A 23,395-nucleotide genomic window follows, 5' to 3' on the forward strand; every position below is an offset into this window, starting at 1 on the left:
GGAATGTAATTAAGTACATTTACTCTGAGTAGCATTCTAAGTATTGTACTGAAGTACAAATTCGAGGTACTTGTACTTTACTTGAGTCATTTTTTCCATGCAGCTTTCTACTTCTACTCCACTACATCTCAGAGGGAAATGTTGTACTTTTTACTCCACTACATTTATCTGACAGCTTTAGTTACTAGTTACTTTTCAGATTACAGTTTTTCATCCCCTTCCTGTCCAGTGAAAACCATGTATCTCCAGATGTGGTGATTTTGAATGTTTCTGACACACTGAAGGATGAAGCGTTCCTTTATGGGGTTGAGAAAATTCTTCTACTTCTTAAGATAAATAAACAATTTAATCCCCTTTGGATTAGCCGGAAAATGCATCGGCACAAAGCTGAAAACAGGGCTGTTTTTCTGAGCTCATGTAAAATTGACTTTTTAGAGATACGTGGTTCTCACAGGACAGCGATGCGACAAACATATGATGATCTTGTAGAATATGATGCATTGCTTTAGATTAAACAACCCAACAGCATATAAAATAGTTCAAATGAGCTCAACCTTAAACATCTACAGCAGTACAATGCGACATACACATTAATGCAGCAGTGATATTAATCCAGAAACATCATATATAACAGTAAAACACTGACAGGGAACCTTTTACTGCAGAATGAGTACTTTTTGATACTTTAAGTACATTTAGCTGATAATACTTACATACTTTAACTTAAATAAGGTTTTGAATGCAGGACTTTTACTTGTAGTATTTTCACAGTGTGCTATTAGTACTTTTAATTAAGTAAAGGATCTTAATACTTCATCCACCACTGAGGCCAGCCCCTTGCCCCAAATATGTTACACAAATTACAGCACCCATAATGGACTAAGGCCACCCTGGCTGTCTATGATCTGCATGTGTTTGTGTCTGCTTCTGCCTCTGGAGAGACGATGTGCCTCTTTAGAACCTAATTTAGCATGCTTCATTCTGTGTTTCCATGCCAACCCCACTAGGTCAACCAATGAAAGGCTGCGGGTTTCAGAAAGAGGAGTTTAAAAACATGAGTGCCTTAATGAGCACACACAGTATACGTGCAGTTATTACGTCATACACAGTTTTATATGGAATTATTGAGTTTTTACTCACGTATTTTACTCACATTATCAGTTCGCTTCCAAACTCAGTTTTTGCATGAACCTGAACTGCACCTGTCAAGTGGGAAAAAAATTAACAATACTGAATTTTCTGTCAGTGGATGTAGTGAAACCGTTTATCAAAGCAGACGACACCCATCTTACACACGTATGAATGTGATGGCTAAAAGAGATGTATTTATTGAATATGTTGTCAAAAAGCTCTAAAATGTGGAAAACTGGTGTGGAGATTTACAGCTCTTGCTTGTTCTGAAAAGGCAGCACCACACTGTAGATAGAATTACATTCCCAGAAAATCTTGTTTTTTTTAGTTTCTGTGACATTTCAGATATACTGGGAACTTATGATTTTGCACAAAATACCACAGTGATGTTGGCATCGACTCTTATCAAGGCTATCATAAGATAAATAAAAGGCAAACTCCTTTAAGAGGTTTGATGAAAATATCTAGTCGCACTGCAGCGCAGAGGCATTGTGCGGCCCTATATAATAAGGCCATCGATTCCCATCGAATGGCCTTATATACCCAATGCTATGGTATTCAATATCCATCGGAAGACACATAATCTTGCCATGTTGGGATTTACTAACCTTTTTTTCAGTGCTCCAACAAACAAAGCAAAACTTCAGCAAAGCAAGAGCAAATTTATCCCCCACTGTTTAACATGATCAGGTTTTTACAGCGCCTGAAACATAATGTTAATGTTCAACAGACAAAGTAACCATAACATTTCACAAATATGATTCATAATCAAAATGATTTATTATTCATATTGAAACATGACCAATGTCAATTATAAAACCCTGTAGCATAGTGTTGACAAAAATTACCATTGTTCATACAAAATATAAAATATTAAATGTATTAAAAATATATTTAAATGCTGTAATTTCTTGGTTTTAAGGCTTTTGTCTCATACAGTGGATGACAGTTTGTGGATGAGATGTTAAACATGACAGATACCTCTGTACACTAAGAAGCATCCAGCAAAGGCAACAACTCATCTGCAACACTGTTAGCTCTGCAACCTGATCTGCACTCTGCAGTCTGTAAACCAACAGCCAGTCACTCTGTGTTAAAAAGATCTTTCATTATCAAATACAGTCAGACTGTTGCAAATAGTCAAAGAATATACAGATCAAATATATGGATTTTGTAACAAATTTAAACAAAATTATAATAATCATTTTGTGTTGAAGAACCTAAACATGATGATTTCTGCTTTGCTTCCAAAAAGCAAATCCTAAGCTTGATATACATGTGCTCATAAATGCACATATTTGATATATAAGCATTAGAAAATATGGATCATTGACACTCCATTCTTTCAGTAACTCCTCATTTATTTAAGTAAGGACCGACAAGCCAGAGCATTACGTCATTTCAGTGCAATAACTCTGCACTGAGGACCTCTGCTGGTGAAAAAACATAATGAAATGCTAAGGAACATGTGTGACACAGTACATATAGCATCACTGCTGCACAACATGGCCTCATCATATCAGGCCTGCAGCCTCTACTACAGATAGAGGGAGCTAGCTGCACAGTGGTAGGCATGAAACACAGTACCATTGTGATCTGGGCAAATGTTCTACTTTTATGAGTAGAATATTTGTCTAAAATTACAAATAATTCAAAACAATAAAACGTAAAAAGTGCCCATAATCATCTCTCCTTCATGAATGACGTTTGCATATGTGAAGAAAAGCCCAAATTAAGATTCAGTGCAATATAAGAGATGCAAGGAGAGATGTATCTAGTTTGAAGGAATACTGATGGTAGACATTCAGCCCTGCTTTAAATAAGCAGACAAAATCAGCTTATGCTGGTAGTCTAGCAGCAGCAATCAAAATGCTTGAGTTAAAAATGTAAGATAATACTCACACTAATCTCATTTTAATATTAGTGACAATATAGAAATCTGACTTAAAATAAAAATGTGCATTCTTGCAACCACAAATAGAGCGGGGATGATTTTATCTGGGAAAAGATCGGCAAGAAGTTGTGACTTACTGATACAGCCTGACGTTCCAATGAAATAAATTTCAGTCTGACTAAGTTATAGAAACACTGAAAAAAACTGTGGAGTCCTACCAGAAGTAGAGAGGAGGGAAAAAGGAGAAGGCAAAGAAACTCAGGTGGACCTACAACTTAAACTCTGATTTGACCATGTCAGATACATACATTACAAAAGGCTTCAGTTTATAGAAAGCTGTTAGACAGATATGCATCTCTTGTAGAGAAGCAGCATCAGTGTGTACCGCAGTTTAGAAGTGTAGCGGATGTTGAATTTCTGATAATTTAGAAGCTTCCCTGGTCCCTGAAGTTTTGAATGAACAAAAGCCAAACATAACAGGGAGTATATGAGACTAGCAGAAATTTTGTATAAGGAAGGAGAAAGTTGGAAAATGTAACAACTAAATTGTTGCAAGATTTAGTGATGTTTCAGCCACTCACGGTACATAAACAAATAAAAAAACTAAATAGCTTAATTATGAAACTTGTATATCAATTCTTTGATCTGTTATACATGATTACATTATAGTGTGCTTTGAGCATGAGCTGTCCCTGTAGGCTACATATACTACAAGTGTAGTCCTATTATTGTTATCTTTTTATCCTTTGTGATTCCAGAAGTTCATTTTTTGTTGACCTGAACATCCATCTCAGCTCTACACAATGCGTTTGCTGTTGCGTTGATACGAGCATAGTGCTGTAAATCTTTTAATGTGACACAATGTTCACCAAAGAAATTTAGCAGTGCGGAGCCTGATCTGTTGGGATCAGTTACACCATGAAATGCATGTGTCCTTCGGCACCCGTAACCATAACATCCATCCAGATACGCATGGCTTCAGGCGACGGAGCCACCATGTAGTACACCCGATCGTGGGTCTTCACACTGAAGGTCAGCGAGGGGTTGGGGCTCTTGGGTGCGGAAGTGAATGTAATTTTGAGAAAAAAAGTGAAATAATAGAGAAGAGAAGGGAGAGGGGTGAGGCGATGCACGTGTGGGAGGGAGAAAGACAAATGGAGGGAGAAAAGCAGAGGATAAACATATGTCAGCAATATACAAAGAAATGGGGCATGTGTGGACAATGTCACATGCTAAAAATCACAGACACGTGCACACATGCACATAAACTGACTTACTTTGTGCGCATTCTTTAGATGGTCATAGTACACCTCCTCTATGGCTTGGAAGTAAATGACTCCTTTCATCTTGGTCTCATGTTTGTCTGCAGAGGAGAATATAAACAGAACTGTTTATGGACCGATAACACTGTGATCAAAGCTCGTCTTTAGCATTCAAAGTATCCTGGCATGGCTTAAAAGTGACATCATTGTTGCCGTAACTTTGTCTCACATTTTAAACTACGTATTTTCAACAGAGAACTTAGAGGAGGAGTTATTCACCTGCGTAGTAGGTGAGCGTCCTGCGATTCTGGTCGAAGACAAACCAGCGTTTCTTCCAGGTCTTGATCTTGCCGCCCATTTTGACCAGGAAGCCTCGACAGGTTTTATCAGTGATGGCCAGATGGAAGCAGGCATCTGGGTTGTGTCCAGCTGCCTCAATATGGCCATGAAGATCAAAGTCGTCTTTCCTTACAGGGAGGTAGCGAGTCAGCAGCCGGGACTATGGAAACAGCATTGAAATTAAATAACAGATGTAAACATCGTACGCTACTTTGTTCAAGAAGTATTTACATGAAACTAATGGTGAAAAAAAAACATAAGATTTGAACCTATTTTTGTCAGTTATTCTGTATACCTGTGATCTTTGTTTCTCCCTGAGCTTCACCTCTCTCTCTACAAGTCTCTGTCTCCTGCTTGTCTCCTCCTGCAGTCGTTTCTCCAGTTCCTCCCTTCTTCTTCGCTCCTCCTCCAGAGCCTGCCTGCGCATCTGCATCTCGCGCTCCTGCACATGCCACATAGTGTAAATTACATCCATCATCAAACACACACATCCACATCCACAGTAAGTTTTGGATAGGTTTGGCACATTACCCGATGCTCGAGGAGCCTCTGCTTCTCAGCCTGGGCTTCTCGAAGTAAACGCTCCATCTCCTCGATCTTTGCCATATTGGACGTACTGGCACTGATGGAAAATGGAAAACATGAGAAAAATTAGATTTCTCTGATACAACATTCCTGTTTGTAGAACATATATCATAAGCTAAAAAACAAAAATAAAAACAAGGCCATGCAAACAAACTCAAATTATTTGTACAAATATAATACCTAACAAAATTAATATTAATATAAAGATACAGCTAGATATCAATGTGGATATGTTTGTCTTCTCATCTGGCACAAATACAGAGCATCACAGCCTCTTCAAAAGCATTTCTAAAAATACAACTCCTCTTCTTCTGATTCACACATATTTGCTCCGTCTAAACTTTTTAAAGCAACCTTTCATCTGTACGTCATTGCGGCTTCTCTCTAACCTGGAGATGTTGTCTGGGGAGCAGGCAGAGAAGCTGGTCTCCAGGCTGTCAGAGCTGTTCACACTGACGGTATCTGAGGCCTGGCTGTTGTCCGGGTAGGAGAAAGAGTCCAAGAACACATTGGGCTCAGAGACCATCCTGCTGCAAAAATCACTTCTTCTCTGTCTGTCTTCATTCATGTGTGCATGGCTGTTGTTTGCTGTCAGAAGAGAATATTACAGTAACAAAGTAGAAATACCCTCAGCATGCACGAATGTTAAAGTACGAAATAACAACAACAGAGTTGCAAATAATTAACGAGTTGGCCAAGTGGGATAGCAACTTGTGATCATAATTTTATAAAAGATCTGTTTGCAGCAGCCGTGCCAAGTTACACTGATTAAATTGTGGTCCATCACAATAGAGAAAGACAGGCTATTAATTTGAGTCAACAAGACAAACTCTCAATCTGCAAGAAAAAACCTTTATGAATACTTACAAAAAACTGCATGGCTATTATTCAGTGATGGAGGAAGTACTCAGATCCTTTGCTTAAGTACTAATATCACACTATAAATATATTCCATTGCAAGTCCTGCATTGAAAATGTTACTAGAGTAAAAGTATGTAAGTATAATCAGAAAATGTACCTAAAGTGTTAAAAGTAAAAGTACCCAATGCAGATAAATGTCCCCTGTGACTGTTTTATATCATTAGATTCCTCATGCATTAATGTAAAAGCAGGATTTTACTGTTATAGTTGGTTGAGGTGGAGCTCATTTCAAACAATTTTATATAAGGCTGCAACTAATGATTATTTTCATGATGGATTAATCTGATGATTATTTTCTCAATTAATCGATTGATTGTTGGGTTTGTAAAAATTAAGAAAATAATGAGAAATGTTATTCACAAGTTCTCAGATCCCGAAGTGACACATTCACAACCAATATTACAAACCTCAAAGTTATTTTTTAAAAATTAAAATAATTTACGATAATAATTAATGAAATAAAAGTTTTTTCGTATAATTATATAATTACGGTTATCAAAGTAGTTGGCAATTAATTTTCTGTCAATAGGCTAAAATTAATCGACTAATAGTTTCAGGTCTACCTGTATATACTGGTAGTTTAATTTAACAGTACACCATATTTTATAAGCTCTTTGTATGATTTGTATGCAGAAATCTTAATTTGTAAAGTAACGACCACTGCTATTGTTAAACAGGTTTCTCAGAATCTCATTTCACATATCTAAAAAATTATGCATAGTTCACATATCAAAGGAGTACTGCCATTACCAATGAAGATACTTTGCATGTGTTAGTTGTTTTGAGCAAGCTGCGCAAACAAGTAATTTCCCTCAAAATCACAAATTCCTATCTAGCATAATGTAGACTATTTCTGTTAAGACAAACATTTACTCTTTGATATCAGATCTGGACGAAATGTGGCTCCCTCTGTGCATCACTTCAGCATCCCCTGTCCTGATACATGTGTAATTCCTCAGGTTTAAAGCTGGTCTCACAGTATAGATTTGATGCAGACAAGATGCGACAGTCTGGTACTCTGACTCACTCTTGGGCATGCGGCGGGTGCTCAGGTCCCGGGGGGAGAAGCTGAAGCCTTGTGGGATGATGCTGCCACAGCTGGAGCTTTGGGACAGAGGCAGGTGGGCCTGAGGAGGAAACGGCAGCACACATGCTGTTCAGAACTAGGCTCTACAACCTTCACACAACTACAAAACTTCTCTCATTCATGAAGTACTTCATGAGCTGGATGGGTGTTGCAAGCCAGACCGAAACTGAGAATTCCTGTTTGGGTGGATCATTCTCTTGGGACGAAAAGTTCTAGATACAAATAATGAGGGCAATGAAATCCCCTCTTTTGCAGTCCAGAATCAGAATGAGCAACATTATTTTCAAAACCTTGCCAATTTGGGAAAGTTTTTTTTCAAATATCCCAAGAACCAGCTTTCAATATCTGGGTTATTCTTGCTGTAAGGCCTCTACTAGTATTACAGTATGCTTTAAATAAGAGAAATACTAGTAATCCTTTAAAGATCAGTGGGTCTTTAGAGCAGATTAGAAACACCTTTTTTCAGATTTGAAACACCTAGTTTGATCCTACTGTATCCAACCGTTAATGCCATTAATGCTAAGATTAAAAAAGTAATGACCTTGGGAGGAAGCGTGCGTCCCAGGGATCTGCCGTAAGAGGTGAGGAGCTGCTGGCTCCTCTTATGAGGTAGGCTGTCACTCGGGTGGAAAGAGTTTTCTTTGCTGCTTCTTCTCCTTTCCTTCAGAGAGTGCAAGTGCTGCAGTGATCACAGAAATCCGAGGAATCGAAAAGGATAAAAAGATAACAATAACAGGACTTCTCACTTTGGTCATTCACTGTGTTACTTTGATACTTTCTTATAAGCCAGGGGAGCACTCTGCTGGTGGAAATATAAAGTATTATTGTAACTGTAACTGACACCCACCTCTGTGATGGCTACAGGGTTGTTAGTGAAGGTCTGCCCCTCAGACAACTTTGCATACTTTCCTTCCAAAGACGCCAGTTTCTCTCTCTCCTGCAGACATCAGGACAGGATCTTGAAGTAAATAAAATCAAATATTTACAATATCAGCATACATAGTATTCCCTTACCTTCTGAAGCATGATGAGCAAATTGCTTTTCTCTTTCTGGAAATTCTCTCTTTCTTGCTGAGCCTGTAAAGTAATCTGTGAGGACTGTTTCTTCAGGGTCATGAGTCTTTCCTGTGATAAAAGAAAGCAGCACAATATTACTACACAATATCCTGTAACTTTATATGGAGCAATGTAACGTTGTCACCAGTATTGTAGTACTCGAGATCGGTCTTCGTCATGGAATCGGCCGCATTTTTACCTGGTTTTGTCTCGGTCTCAAACAAAAAGGACTCCGGATTTTTTTCAAGACCTCAACTGTGGGGATATCACTAAATTGTCTGTGCATTGTCTGATTTATTTGTTAACATCATTACTGTGATTGGATGTGAAACTTCCTGCTTCAAATGCAACCAAAACTTGACTCATTTCTAATTTGAAATTTTTGTTACTGTTAATGACTGTAACCCCTCCCCACCCCTCTTCACACGCTATCCAAGAAAGTGAACGTGGGAGACAGGAGAAGAAGCTGTGGCTCTCTGGGAGGAGATGTAAGCCAAATCTTCTGTAATTGAATTTGGCTACCTAAATCACAAAGAGTTCCAAAAGCAGTGTCCAAAAGCACACACAGCAGTACGTAAATTTTGCAATACAACACTTACTGAGACAGCTGGGACCACGTCAAACCTTTATCGGCACTTAGAAAAGAAGCATAAAGAAAGGTAAGCTAAGTGTAAGTGACGCTATTAAAGCTAGATAGCTAATAGCAATCTGCCTCTGCACCAAAACTCTTCAGAAATCTCTTCACCCCTCACCCAAAGAGATTTAGTGAATATTAGCTATACATATTAGCTACCTACTGTAAAACTTCAATTTCAAAGCTGAGCCCCAATTAGTCCTTTTTACTGGCCGGGTGTGGCTACACGTTTTGACAAATAAACACCGAAAACCTTTAAACGAAAACCTTTGCTGTCCCTGTCTGAAGCTGTCATAATGTCCTAATATGTGTCCATTCCTTGATTATTTATATTCCTTTAGTCCGTAATGGTCCACCAATCAAAAGAATCAAAACGGTTTTTCATAAAAATGAATCCAAGTTGTCACATCAGGAGATACCGCAGAGGTGTTTTATTATAAAGCAGCAGCAGAGTTAACAAGTGCAAATTCTAATTATAGGATGGGAAAATTACATTATTGTGAGATTTTGGTAATCCTACAACTACATCTTCTTACACATTAATCTAATATCCTCACCCTGTTTTCACCCCCTCTCTGTGGTTTTGCCCTTGATTGAAAAAGCTATTAATTCTCTCTTTATTACTACCGGTATGCTTTATATAATAGTATGTCATGCTTATCATTGCTGGTATTGTTGTGTCTTGTAATTATTTCATGCTTTGTGCTGCAAATCTCACACATTTTGCAGCTTTATTTTCATGCACAACCTGTACTAACATTAATGACAACAAAAAAAAAAAAAAATTTATAATGATCACCACAAAAACTTCTTTAAGGGTTTATATGTGCTTCAACAGATCTGCTGCATGAATGCTTTATTTCATATGATTGGGCAGATTAAACACTGAATAAATGCACTCAAACTCTGCACTTTGTTTTATTTAAAATCTACTGACAAGAAGTCTACCTCTTGAATGAGAATAGGAATATTTCTGTGGGTCTATTACTGTAACCTTAGAGCAAGAAAAAGAGCCTGAACTTCTGGGACCATCAAGATACAGTATGTTGGTATGAACATGCACTGAAAAGTTCACACTAATGCTAAAGATCTACTTTAGCTAAACCATAAAACAGCACACAGTTCAGATCTTGTCAAAATGTGGCGACTTTATTGACACTGTTGAAGTGTGTTCTCTTATCATGCTCCAAAAATACCCACAGTGGTAATTATACTGTAGATATTTCTGGCTGGAAATTAGACATTTAAAAGTGATGCAGTGCCATGTGGTGTTAAACATGCACTACAAGCTACATGCACACTCACAAAACCTCACTCACTGTACCTTGCGTGTGACAGTAAGACGCTGACACTCGGCGATCTCTCGCAGCAGCTCTTTGCTCTGATTCTCTTTTTCCTCACCCTGATTAATTTCTCTCTCCAGCTTCTGAAACTCCAAATCCTCCAAACTTTTTGTCTGCTCCTCAGCCTCCTGAGAAACAGCACAGATACACACACACACACACACACACACACACAATACCCTAATTATAAGGTAAAAGTACACAAATAGTTTGAATAGGATCTACTTTGGGCATAAGGAATTAACTATGACTTTAAAACTGCACATGCCTCTTTGGAAATCCATGAATGGAAAATGTTTTGGTGTTTTTAGCACAGTATTTAATGCTAATTAACATTTAAGATTTAAGCATTTAACTGACCATCTGCTTCAGAGCGATATATATGTATAATAGCATGTATATAAAATACATGCTATTTTGGGCAAAGTGTTAAATTTCATGTCCTTCCAGGTGATGTCAGGTTTCAGGTGATTTTAGCTTTCAACCAAATTGGAGTCAGATGCAGTAACAATTCTTTTTACACGTGGTAACTATTTGGGCCCCTTACCAAATGTGGGTCTAAGGGATACCAGGGCTGAAACAGAAGTTGTGAATGTGAGACAGGAAGTAAAGGAAGGGATCCAGGATTACAGAGAACAAGGTCAAGAGGGACAATAAAGGCGCAAAAAGAAACTAATTGGGAAGAAAAGAAAAAACAGACCGTACAGGTGAAAAATGAGAACTGAGGTTTTTGTTTTTCTGTGAGTCTTGGCACTCACTGCTAACATGAGCTAATTATGGAGAATAGAAAATAAACTGCCATGTATTGTCCAGTGGAGTTGGTTAAGGTGTTCTGCCCAGTGGTTTATCAAAGCAATACTGCTGCAGAGAAAAACAGCTAACAGGTCCAGATGCAGAAACATCTTTTTATTAGTTTGTTTGTAGATGCCTTTATGTTTCAGCTCATGTGGACAGTTTTAGGGTATTTTAGAAGGCCTTCCAAGCTGCTTTGCAGCTCCCATTTGTGATTAATCCCCCTGGTCTGGTGTTGTAAGAATTTCCTCTTGGAAACATAATTTGTTTGCTTGGTTTTAAAGGAAATGTAACTTAACCCATTTCAGAGGAAGCTGTGGTTGAACTGAACTGATCCCTGAGAGTTTGCTTGAGCTGTGGCTTTAGTGTCTAAGGACATGTGTCCACACACTAATGCTAGAATTCCCCTTATACACCTCTGACCACTGTGTGCTGAATTCCTAATGAAGGACAAACTAGTAAAGGTGTGAGGCGTCATCTAAGATTTGTGTCTGCCAAAAACCTATCATGGCTTGACATATTTTTACCTGTGACTTCTCAGTGTGGCTCTTCTTCTCAGTACTATGAATCTTCTCCTTAAGTTGGTCCAGAAGCTCCATTTCCCTCTGCAGCTGTGCCATCTCCGACTCCTGTTCCCCCTCCAGCAGAGCACATTCCACCTCCATCTGCGGGAAACAGCAGCTCAGAGTAAAAAACCTGAAATTCATTGTCAATTTAAAATTAAACTAACTTAATTAAACTGATAATCAGACAGGGTAAGACAAACAAAAAACATAAAAGAAACATAAAAACAAATGCACACCTAAGAAGTAGTAGTGGTGTTTTCTTTTTGAAGTTCAGTGCATTATCAAAATGCATGATTTCCGCCTCGATCCCCAACACCATTGATCATTAAACAGCTCACTTCATCAGCGTCACTTTGATGAGCTTGAGTGATAAATGCTCTTAAGTTATAAAGAAGTCATCAGTTTATCTGACACTAGATAAGAACAGACACTATCAAGCTGCTAAGCTTGCTGTCAGCTGTGTTTATATATTGTGCTGTCTACCTCTCGGACAGACTCCTCCATCTGGTTGTCCAGGTCTTTGATCTTCTGCTCCAGCTCTTCTATGTTGTTCAGAACTTGAATCCTCTCTTCCTCTAAATGCGTTACTTCCTGTTTCAGCTGCACGCTCTCCAAAGCCTGTAGTGACATCAAAAACAGGAGACTTCAAATTTTGTGAATACACACATACAACTAAATACTACATTTAAGAAATGCACAGACATGCTGCACCTAAAAATCCCCATAAAGTTTATTGGTAGCAGCTTCTCTTGGTGATTGTATATTCAAAGAGAGTTTTTATAACATGAGAAAGTACTTTTTTCCATGCATACAGTATGTTGTTAAACTAATTTGCCAGCCAGCAGAATCAGTTTTTCTGAATTAGATGACAGCAGCTGCTGTTTTAACTCATCCACAGCTGGATCACTGACAACAGGATTCTTTTCCACTTGGTGTAATGGAAATCTCTATCAGTGCACACCACTGCCAGTCATGCCAATGTACTCCCACATCTTTCGTCTACCAACTTTCTACAAACATTCATTCGTACTAATACGTGGGTGCATTGAAGAGATTCTATATTATCAGGTATTCTTCCTTTTAGGAGTCAGGAGGATTGTTTTTGTGGTCGGAGTCTCATGTGGCCAGCAGCTATAGGATTTATAGTTTCCCAGGCGGGTTGTGAGCGCTTTTTCTTCCTGCACACACTGCTCTGAGGAATGCAGGAGATGGAAGAGAGAGTATAAGGAGTCTGTACACAACTGACACATTGCTGAAATGACGGCCTCAACTTGGAAATCTAATTTCTATAAACTAGGTGTTTTTTGAAAATGGTGTCGTTCACATAAAAAAGATTGGTTGATTACCTGTGTTGATGTGTTAACTACATTTTCATTTTCCAAGGTCTTCCATCCCTTTAGCCTCAGTATAAAGTGCAAAACATCTGGAAAAACGCATGCCTTTGCCATGCATATACACTAGCATTCTTCCACTCACTCACACACACCCGCGCACAATTGTGCATGCACGCACACACACACACACACACACACACACACACACGGGCACACTAATTCTCCGTGGGATAAAGTCATTTCCTGTTCCCCCCTCGTTGAAGAGTTTGAATGGCAGAGTGCTGAAACAAAACTAGGACTTCTTCATTAAAACCAGACACACCACTAGGTTGTTCTGCTCTAGAGTGGGGAAAAAAAGCTGCACTTTTACAGAGACAGTAAGTAACTCAGCGGCACTAGGACTGAGACAGCAGAGGAGTGGGCCTGCCTTGGAGCTAAAATCACAGTATTTGATACATTTGATATATTTAGATTTGTAATTTAAACGCGTTCATTAATTTCTTGGTGTGTGCGGTGAGGCTTCCCACTGTAACACATTCAAAAGAGTTAATGAGAGGAAAGATGAGATCAAATCATAGTGACATCAAAGCTGTGAGGAGGTCCCTGTTTATGTGTCTGAACAACCCGCATAAACAGGAAATGTACAAACTGCCAACTGCACGCACGTTCAGTACTTCTGACAAAAAGCCCAATGATTCTGAGGAATCTACGTCCACCAAAACAAGTTTATGTGTCGAATAATACTGTGGAAGACACACAGATGCAGTCATCATGCCATGGATGTGATGTCAGCGTATGACTCAGTCTGCACAAGAGATTCATGCCACACATGCTTGCACTTTTCATCTAGACAAATACAGTTTGAACCAAAATATGAGGCAAAATTTGTCGTTGTGTGTATGATGATTATGTTTTTCGGACCACATTAACCCCTTCAACCATGCTGGTTGTGTCATAGTTTGGGGGTTTTGTCCTGTTTCCAGTTTCATTTTGTAGTGTTCTCCTCTCCTCGTGTGTGACTGTTGGCCCCGCCTTGATTAATTGCACCTGTGTCTCATTGTTTCCCCTACCCAAGCGTATTTAGTCCGTGTTTTTTCCTTTGTTCGGTGTCATTTCATTGTCATGATCATTTGCATCAGTAGTGGCATGTGCCTGACATGTCAGGTGTCCCAGCCTTATATCCTGTGCTTCTCCAAAGTCTCTTGGATTTATTTCTGCGTTTGCTTGGACCTTGCCTGGACTTTTGGATTTTGTTTATTGCCTGCTCCTTGTCCTGTTTGTTTGCTTGTCTTGGACTGCCTTTCCTATTTCCTAACCATGTAAGCCTTTCTCGTAATAAATTAATGAATTACATCCGCTCTACCTCTCGTCTGCATTTGGGTCCTATTCCTTGTGTTCCCTGCTCCCTTGTGTGACATCCACTACGACAGGTTGGTTCTTAAAACTTTGGGGAAAAAATGGCTCCACCAATATATAAAACTTCTAGATGTCTTTAACATAATTGTATACAAATAGTTCACATACTGACACATCTGGTATCTCTGGAAACTTTATCTGCACTAGATTTTAAGTTATTTGGAAATGTGGACAGAGAAATGCAAAGTGAAATGGAAAGCATTTACCCCGATGTTACAATAGGTAAACAAACTAAGATCAACAAGCTATCAGCAGTCTGATAAACTTAGTTCCACAGGAGGGGCCTACTAGTCTACAGTTACTCCCTGTGAAGTGAGTAACTGAGAGAATGTGAAGAAAGGATGGGAGGAAAGCAAGTAAGAGAAGGACGAGATGTAAATACTCGGGTCAGTCCAGGTGATGCAGCCTAATAAGACACAAGGTTAAACAGGCCTTTTTCACAGCAGTCATTTTGACACATCACAGCAAGAGTACAGGTACTAATAACATTAACGATGGCTCTGTTCTATTGAAGTGTCCAGTAAACCATGACAACATGTACAATGACGGGACCCTGAACTGAAGCAGCTAGTTAATGTCATTTTATTATTTACACCTGTGCTAATTCCCTGTTACCAGCAATATTGAAACGCAATAGCCTGCTGTTACAGAGGAAAAAAAATGCATTTCAATTCCTTTAAAATTTTTATATTTAATAACTAACGTAAAATGTATTGTCAGGTCTGCAGTTTTCCCACGAGTTGGGCTCCCTTTGATGTGTTGCCGTGGGTTGAATTTATTTATTTTTTGTCTGCTGGTTGGGTGGACATACATCTATAAATAAAAATCCATATTTTAAGAGATTTATTTATACCCAAATCCTACCAAACAGATTCCAGATAGAAACGTACACACATGCGACACATCACGCCCAGACACACACACGACGTACTCTTCGCCCTCTGCCCATTTACGTTGTCCAGGCAGAGGGGAAGGGGAAAGAAAGTGAATACATCCATGGAAGAAACAAAGCAACAGCAGTTTGTGTGTCAGTGAATTGGTCTACACGGTCGGAGCTATATTTTATTTATAACATACTGTATCTAATTACACAAGGCCATTTTAGGACCTAGGTAAAATAACTGTTTAGGGAAAACTGCTTTTAATGCTGTCACACTAAACATTTGTTATTACAATATAGGCCTATTTGACAATGTTGTTGGACTTTAAAAGCAGTGTATATGGTTGGGCAGAGGAATATTTTGAGTTCTGGTATTGGGCTGGTTTTGTCACACAAATCTGCCAACCCTGGGTGCCACTTGCAGTGACGAATCTACAGAGAATTATCTGCCAATGTGCCTCTTTTAGGTCATTGTTTTGGTGCAGCAAATTCACCATTTTGTTCACTCTGAAACTTAATTTCTAGCTTTAGCTGTTACATGTACACTTCCTGCACAGCACCAAAGTTAGCAAAGCAGACAAAGTTAGCCACTAGCTGGTTAACATAGTGGAGCATTTAGCAACTAAATACTCACATTTTTGTCAAAGGTCATGGAGCGATAGAGTAGAGTGAATATTGGACTTTCCTTCGTCAAGTGGCCAGAGAAAGAATGAATGATAATGTTGCTCCCTAGCTGCTGGATAAGTAACTATTTGCTAACACATTAGCTAATAGGTCAGCACTGTGGGTTGGTTTGTTAGCCTTTTGTGGTGTTATTCTGTCCCCAAAAATCAATTAATGCAGCTCTAACCACCATTCTGTTACAAAATGTATGAGCCACTATACAGTGGGCCTATTTAGGTTGTGGATCATAATAATAGACATTTTTTTTCAAGTAAGGATACATCCTAGAAGTATTTTTGGTCACCTGCAGCTGATTTTACTGATTCTGAGAATAAATAGCCTACTAACCAATGACATCAGCTTATATAGTACTTGAAATAAAAACATACAGATCACCTAAAAGAAACACCCCTTCTAGTAGTTAAGATGTTCCATGGAGTTAATTCAGTTTACAATTAATTTAATAAAAAATGCAGAATGAGTTTTTTCCAGTTTTGTTCTGTTGTAAAGCACTTTGAGGAGTTTGATTAATTCCCAATTCCTTATAATTTGTCAATAATCAATTTCACCCTCTTGACCTGATGTTTATGAGGATCTGTCGATAACCATGAATTTGAATGAAACTTACTTTGGCTCTGTGGTGGGTGGAGGGTGAGGGGGCACTGCTGTTCAGGCTGATAGCAGGTGAGTGGGACCTGGCCTCTCTGTAGCCGCTCTGCTGACGCTGGCTGACCTGCTGCTCCTCAGCCAGTTGGAAGTCTCTGGCTTTGGCCCCAAAACAGCTCTCTGGAGCAGTGCTGCTGGGAGAGTCGGAGAACACTGACTCATCATCCGACACCTGCAGCTTCTCCAACTCCTTATTGATCTTCTGGAGGTCAGAAACAGCTGAGCCCGCCGGCTCTCTCTCCACATGGCCAAACTCAGTGCACAGGTTTAAGATGGTCTCTAGACGCTGGCACTCCTGTAGACAATTGATCCATACTTGTTTATTTTACAGTGTTTGAGTTATTTTACTGTTAACTGTCATGTTTTCAAAGAAGGTACAACAAGGTGTTAAGAAGTTGTTAGTCTATAAAAGTGAATGAATCAGGTTCAGAAACTCACCAATCTCTGCACTTTCTGCTCCCTGAGTCGTTCATCTCTCTGGTGCTGGTGATAGTCTCTCAGCTCCTCTTTGCCATTCAAAGAGCTGATGCTGCCCATCCTCTGTCCTGGAACCAGCCCACCCTTCCCAAAGGACAACCTCCTCTCTCCGAAGCCCAGATCTAAGCCCGTCCCGTCCATGTCTACACCCAGAGAGCTCAGAGAGGCCAGGCTGGCCCGCCTGGGAGTGCTGGGCATGCTGGCTGGTACGGTCACATCTGGTGGCTGCTCCAGGGAGGAGAGACTGCGCCGCTGCCCTGCTGAGCCCACTCCTCTGTGGGAACCCACTGAGTGGCGTGACAGTAGCGACAGAGCAGGGGGGTCTGATGCGTTGTGAAGCCGTGGCAGAGAACGGCTGTGCATCCCCAGGTTGTTGAGGGAGCCAGTGGAGTATTTCCTCTGCCGAGAGTCTCCTCCAGCTTTGCCCTGAGAGTAGAGCCTGCGGCCCATGCGAGGGCTGGACGGCACACTGGCTGCTCCACTTTTGACTCTGGGAGAACGAGGTAGGGGCTGCCCATAGGAGGAGAGCAGAGAGCTTCCATCTGCTGCGTTTGAGAGGAGCAGACTGTCTTGTGACTGGTGGCGAGAGTGGGAATGGCGGAGCAAGCCGTTAGGGCTCAGCTGGCGTTCACCTTGGCGAGGTGATGGAGGTACGCTGCTGCTGGTCATGTAGGAGAAAGTTCTGGAGGCAGACAGAGGCCGTTCGGTATTGCTGAGGATTGAAAGTGGCCTGGTGGACTGGGATCCAACAGATGACGGCACACTGAGGTACTTGCGATTGCACTCAGCTGCCCTCAAGCTGGCCTCTAGAGCACTCTTTCTGCGCTGCAGCGTTTCCATCAGATCCTGTAGCTCTGCCTTTGAGCGGGAGCCCCTCAGCAACGTGCCACCCACTGAGCCACTGCTGCTGTGCTCAATCTTCACACAGTCTGTAGAAAAGACAGAGTTGGCAGAGCATGAAATCCTGCCTCGTTTTGGACTATGTAATAGATTCAGGTTTAATGTAACCTATTTAATAAGCACAGCTCACACTTGTGCTGGGGGGGGGGGGCAGTGAAGAATGTACACTCATACAGTTCTGAGCCCAATACAAACATTGGCTCAATCAGTGGTTAAGCTTCTTCTAAAAATGGAAGAATGCTGGTGGACCAAGACAAGCCAGAAAGCATCATAGTCTCAACTGCAAGAGAAATCCTGAGGCTACCCTACACTACAGCCCAAATATCTTAGCAAGCAGTGTGAGGACGTGACCTGAGTCATGGGTGGCTGGACGGTGAATAAATGTATAATTACAGAGTTTGTGTGATATTAAAGAATGTCCACCTCATGTACTCCTATGTCATAAAACTTTGGTTTTATAAATTAATTCAGGGCCTTCAAAATGACAGCGTTTGCTGGGTCAAATAAAACTTGGATTATTAACTTAAGCTCTAGACGGTCATTTAAATTTGTGACAGTGATTTAAACTTCTTGTCAGAGATAGAGAGGAATAAAGCTGGTATCATCCTCTCTCTATAAAAATAGCTCTAGCAGGACTGCACTCTTCAGTTTGAGCTAAAATTCTCAGCATTTTGTGTGTGTTTTCAGCTGATCATTATTGAAAATATGAGCCAGAAGCCTGTTCCAAGAGGCAAGTAAAGTAAAACCCAGAAGTCCTTAAAGTCTTGAACATGTACAGAGACTAACTCAATAAACCTGCTTCATGGAGCCCTTAACTAATCCAGACTTACATGATGTTAGCCATCTAAAATGATCTTGTTTATTGTCATTCAGCTGACTTTGTTCTTTGGACACAGGTCCAGGTGGAGGATAGATTTAATTAAAAGCTTAAGGGTTTTGCAATCAAATATCAGATGTGAACTATATCATCTATAACTGTAGATTACTGTGAGATTCGCTGCTGAATTAAAGTGACCAAGGATTCTTCTAAATATTACAAGAAAACAAAAACTTATCTTGAATGTCGTCTTACCTGAGCTGTAGCCCATTGTGGCAACAGCACTCCTTTGAGGAAGCATGCTGTTCATCACACTGACCTCCTTTCTCTGATTCAGTCTACGGATGCAGGGTTCAGCTGGGCCCTATGTGCTTTGTTCCCTGAGAAGAAGAAGAGGTAGGTAATCAATATGAAATGCACAAACATGAAAAGGCCTCATATAAAAATGATTCACCCTAATCTTACATATTGGAGTACAAATATATACTGTACATAATCTGCTCAACTTTCCTTCTAGAAACAAAAGATTTAAAGAACATCACATGAAGTTGAATCCATCCCTTGTGGTCCCTCAACATATGCTCTAAATACCCTACAACAATATCCTAATTCAAGCAGATATTTCAGATGTGCATATTTAAACGGAAAGAAAAAAATAACGTTCCTAAAGACTAAGTAGGAAAACAGATCTGGAGGAAGCTTTTTATGCCTGACTCAGTTTTACCAATAAAAACAGGCCTGAAAAGCAGCACTCTGCACCTTAATCAATCTTGTAGACCCAAACTCATGACCAGTCCTCTGGGGTATTTCCTCAGAGCCCCAGACCCACTGAGACAGCAGCCAAAGTTAGAGGTTCAGCTCGAGTAAATCTGGACTGGGATTGTTTGAGGACCTGATGTGTCCTGCAGCTCTTGCTGAAATCATTAGTCCATCAACTGAAAATTGATTACAATTTTAAACAATAACACAAAACATTTAGCTTCCTTTTCACCATTGAATTTCATTATAATTTAAATACTTTTTAAAAAATCATATTTGTTGACATTTTATTTAGTAAATGGTTAATCAGGTCATCATAAAGATAATCAAGAGATTGGATTATGATGAAAACAGCACTAATCTAACCCCAAGTTTTTCCAGTGACGATGCTGAGCAGCCAACAGGATAAAGAGAAAGTCTTTAATCTCTCCTCTAAGAAAAAATGAAAGCTAAAAGAAATAAATCAAATAAAACTAAGAAATACATCTACAGGTCCCCACACGCAAGGTCATAACTCAGAAAGATCAGACTGAGTGAGGATATTATTGGTTCCAGTGATACTAATGGAGGGATTTTAAAAGTCAGACGTTACTGTTTCCTGAATCCACAGACAGCACACACACACACGCACACACCGCAGAGAAAGACAGAGATGGCTGATCCAAGATTCTCTGGTCCTGCTGTCTGGAGAGAGGGCCTACAGGAAGTAGGGTATCCTTTTACACAGTCACACAATCAATCAGCATGAGTTCATTCTCCTGAAAAAAAAAAAAAAAAGGGGGAGTCCCAGCCTCAACCTCACTTCAGGAGTTTTTACTGAATCACCCAGACTACAGGCCAGCAAGGTATCGCAGATCATAAACACAGAGACAACAGTTTGAGGAATGGAACACGGACAATGTGGGTTTCATATAATGTGTGATAACAATTTAAAGATAAATACTTTAACATAACATAAGGCTCAAACTGTTGTTGCCTTTCAACTCTCACTCAAGCACAATGTTTATTTGAGGTTTATTTGAGGTTTGCAAAGGAAATTAGTTTTGAAATCAATCAGACCACGATTATTTTCATTTATGATTAATCTTCCAATTATTTACTTGATTAATCATTAGGTCTATAAAGTGTCAGAAAATAGTGAAAACTACCTATTCTAATTTCCTAGAGCCCAAGGTGATGTCTTCAAATGTCTTGTTTTGTCTGACCAACAATCTGAAACCCAATATTCAGTTTTCAATTATATAAAAACAGAGAAAAGCAGCAAATACTCTCATTAGAAATATTTGGCTTTTTTGCTTGAAAAATGACTTTTAACAATTTATCGATTATCTAAATAGTTGCCGAATCCTTTTCTGTTGATAAACTAGTCGATTAATCTACTAATCATTTCAGCTCTAAACTCAATGCACTGCTTTTACAATATTCTGATTCAGCAGCAGGCATTACCGACCGATACTGTACACACACACACACACACACACACACACACAGAGGGATGTAGTCAACAGTTTGGAGACTTATTGATAAACCCTGTTGGATGTCACCCAGTTTTTTTAATGGTTGTGTCATTTTCCAGCAATGTTAGTGTGAACCACCGCCTTTTAGCCTGACAACTATCAGTTCAAAATTCATTCACTTGAGCTTAAGCTGTTGCACATTTCTTGTGTAACAGCTTGACACATGTACAAGTTAATTCAAGTAATTTTTCAGGCATTTTTGTTGGTTATTTAATGCATATGGTAACAGCTCTATATTTGGCAACAACTGTGCAGGATGCAGTAGTGATAAACAATGTAGCCTTCTTACTTAAACTTAACTCCTGACATATCGGTGTAAATTAGACAAATTGCAGCCATGTGATTTTCCCGGAGCATCACTGTTTGTATCAACCAGGACATTTGGGAGCTGACTGAATCGACTTTTGCGTAAAAGAAAAGCGACTGACCTTTGTTTTCTGTCCCATTCACATAGTTGCGCCTTAGTTGTTTTAGCGTCTCTGTTCTTGATGAAGCTGAAGTCCTCTCTGTCTCTGTATGAAACAGCAGAGTAAACTCTTCCCATGACAAAGGATCAGACAGGAGACCCCCTCCCCTCCCACCACAACTCTCTGCTCAGACTCTCCTCCCCAGGAGAGAGGGGTTACTTTTCAGCATCAGGCGGGGTTGCTGCCCCTCTCTGGTGAGATAGAGAATCGCTCAAATGTAGAGAAGCAAAAAGACAAGAAGGGAAGAATAAAGGAAGCAATATCACCCTATTAGATTTAATTATAAGTGTGTTAAAAGGAGTCTGTATGTTTAGCTAGCTCCAGAGATGGGTTTTTTTTTCTGTCTGTGGCTGATTCTGACCTCTGATCTTGCAATGATCAATAAGCTCCAGTGTCATGTTATCATTATGTCATATTCCAGCATGGAGACACTGTTTGAGTGAGTCACTGCAAATCTGTACTTGTCATGTGACAACATCTAATCTCCTTCATAGACTGTAATGTCTGCACTTCACTTATTTACAATGGCAAGTTTTCCAGCTGTCTGGCCAGTTTGTTCACAAAAAAAATACTAGACTCTTCCCAGTTTTCACGCAGAGAAGTCTTCCCACAGTGTGTGTTTTCTATGGGAGAAAAAGCAAGAGTAGGCATTAGTGCTATAAGATGACTCTTAGATTGTTGTTTCAGCAGTATGTGGCGGGGGGAGGCCCCATCGCTGTGTCTGAAACAGAGCCAACCTCACTCCCCCTCTTAACTGTGCTGACAAAGAGTAAAAACCCCTTACGGTCAGAGACATTGCCCATACTGCAACATGGAAAATATCTAATACTTTGATCATTCTTTGATCTTATAGATTTATCATAAAAACCAATCATACCAAATAGAATGTGGGTATATAACAAGTGAATAAAATGTAGAGATATTGTAGCAAGTTCAGAGAGTAGAATAAATGAAACGTTACTTTGGAAAAATCCCCTGAATCCCACTGAAAATCTTGAACCTTTATGCGAAAAACTCCAATTACATCACAGGGAGGGGGCTGCGGAGTGCAGCCTGGACGAGATGATTACTTCCAGACGCAGAGCTGGGGTCTTTGTCATAAAAACACACACACATACTGTCTGCCTTTCTCGCTCTCTCTGCTCGTTCTTTACAATTTCAGGAAAATAAAATTACACATATAAATCTCAGGAGGGTCTCATTTGAAAACTGGGACACTTTAAATTTATTGTCAACACAAAGATTTAATTGTCATAGAGTGCTGGAATGTTACTCCACTTCCTGTCCAAAGAAGGTTAAAAAAAAGGTAAGATTTTAAAGTAACCACACCAACATTTGCTGCAAACTGTTGCGTGTGTCTGCATTTTTTAAAACTTTAGACTGAAACCATCTGTAGAGTGATTCTAGTGAGTCTGAATGAAGGCTGTGGAAAAAGAAGGGGAAGGGGAACGATGGAAGAAAAATTGGTGTCAGATTGTGGGAGTGGGTGTATGATCAACTCTGGTAATTGTCGGGAGGTCTGAGTCACAGCGTGAGAAGTCTCAAGTGTCTCACCCTATCACAAAAGGCCAAAGTCAAAAGGCAATGTTATGTTTGTTTTCTTCAGACTGGTCTTTGGCCTTGTCGACTCATCTTTCACTGTGTTCTGTCTAATTTCTGTCTTTCCTTTAAAGAAAGAAGAACCTCACCATGTTTCTCACCTACCATGGCGCAAGTTTAACCCTCATCTCAACCTTCACACCTCTGAACTACTTCAATTGACAGCTTGTATTTACTTGGAGCAGTTCCCGTGACCACTAATGACAAAATAAGCCAGAAACAAAGCCATTTTGTGGAGTTACCCCACAGTTCATCTCCATAAAGAAAACTGAATAGGCCTGTAATGAATA

General features: G+C 39.8%; 1 protein-coding gene across 1 annotated transcript; it reads right to left on the reverse strand.

Moving 5' to 3' along the window:
• Positions 1-1,887: 1,887 nt before the first annotated feature.
• Positions 1,888-21,620, reverse strand: phldb2a (pleckstrin homology-like domain, family B, member 2a). The gene is made up of 17 exons (XM_044221640.1): positions 21,468-21,620; positions 19,019-19,143; positions 17,008-17,975; positions 16,532-16,864; positions 12,094-12,228; positions 11,572-11,709; positions 10,234-10,380; positions 8,234-8,344; positions 8,067-8,156; positions 7,761-7,898; positions 7,160-7,259; positions 5,601-5,799; positions 5,158-5,248; positions 4,922-5,068; positions 4,567-4,786; positions 4,303-4,388; positions 1,888-4,077 (listed from the first exon to the last, which is right to left on the reverse strand). Exons 2-17 carry the CDS (start codon positions 19,071-19,073, stop codon positions 3,937-3,939), a joined length of 3,099 nt encoding a protein of 1,032 aa, XP_044077575.1. The 5' UTR covers positions 19,074-19,143; positions 21,468-21,620; the 3' UTR covers positions 1,888-3,936.
• Between the last annotated feature and the right edge of the window lie 1,775 nt (positions 21,621-23,395).

Source organism: Siniperca chuatsi, linkage group LG14 (assembly GCF_020085105.1).
Source record: "Siniperca chuatsi isolate FFG_IHB_CAS linkage group LG14, ASM2008510v1, whole genome shotgun sequence".
Lineage (NCBI taxonomy): Eukaryota > Metazoa > Chordata > Actinopteri > Centrarchiformes > Sinipercidae > Siniperca > Siniperca chuatsi.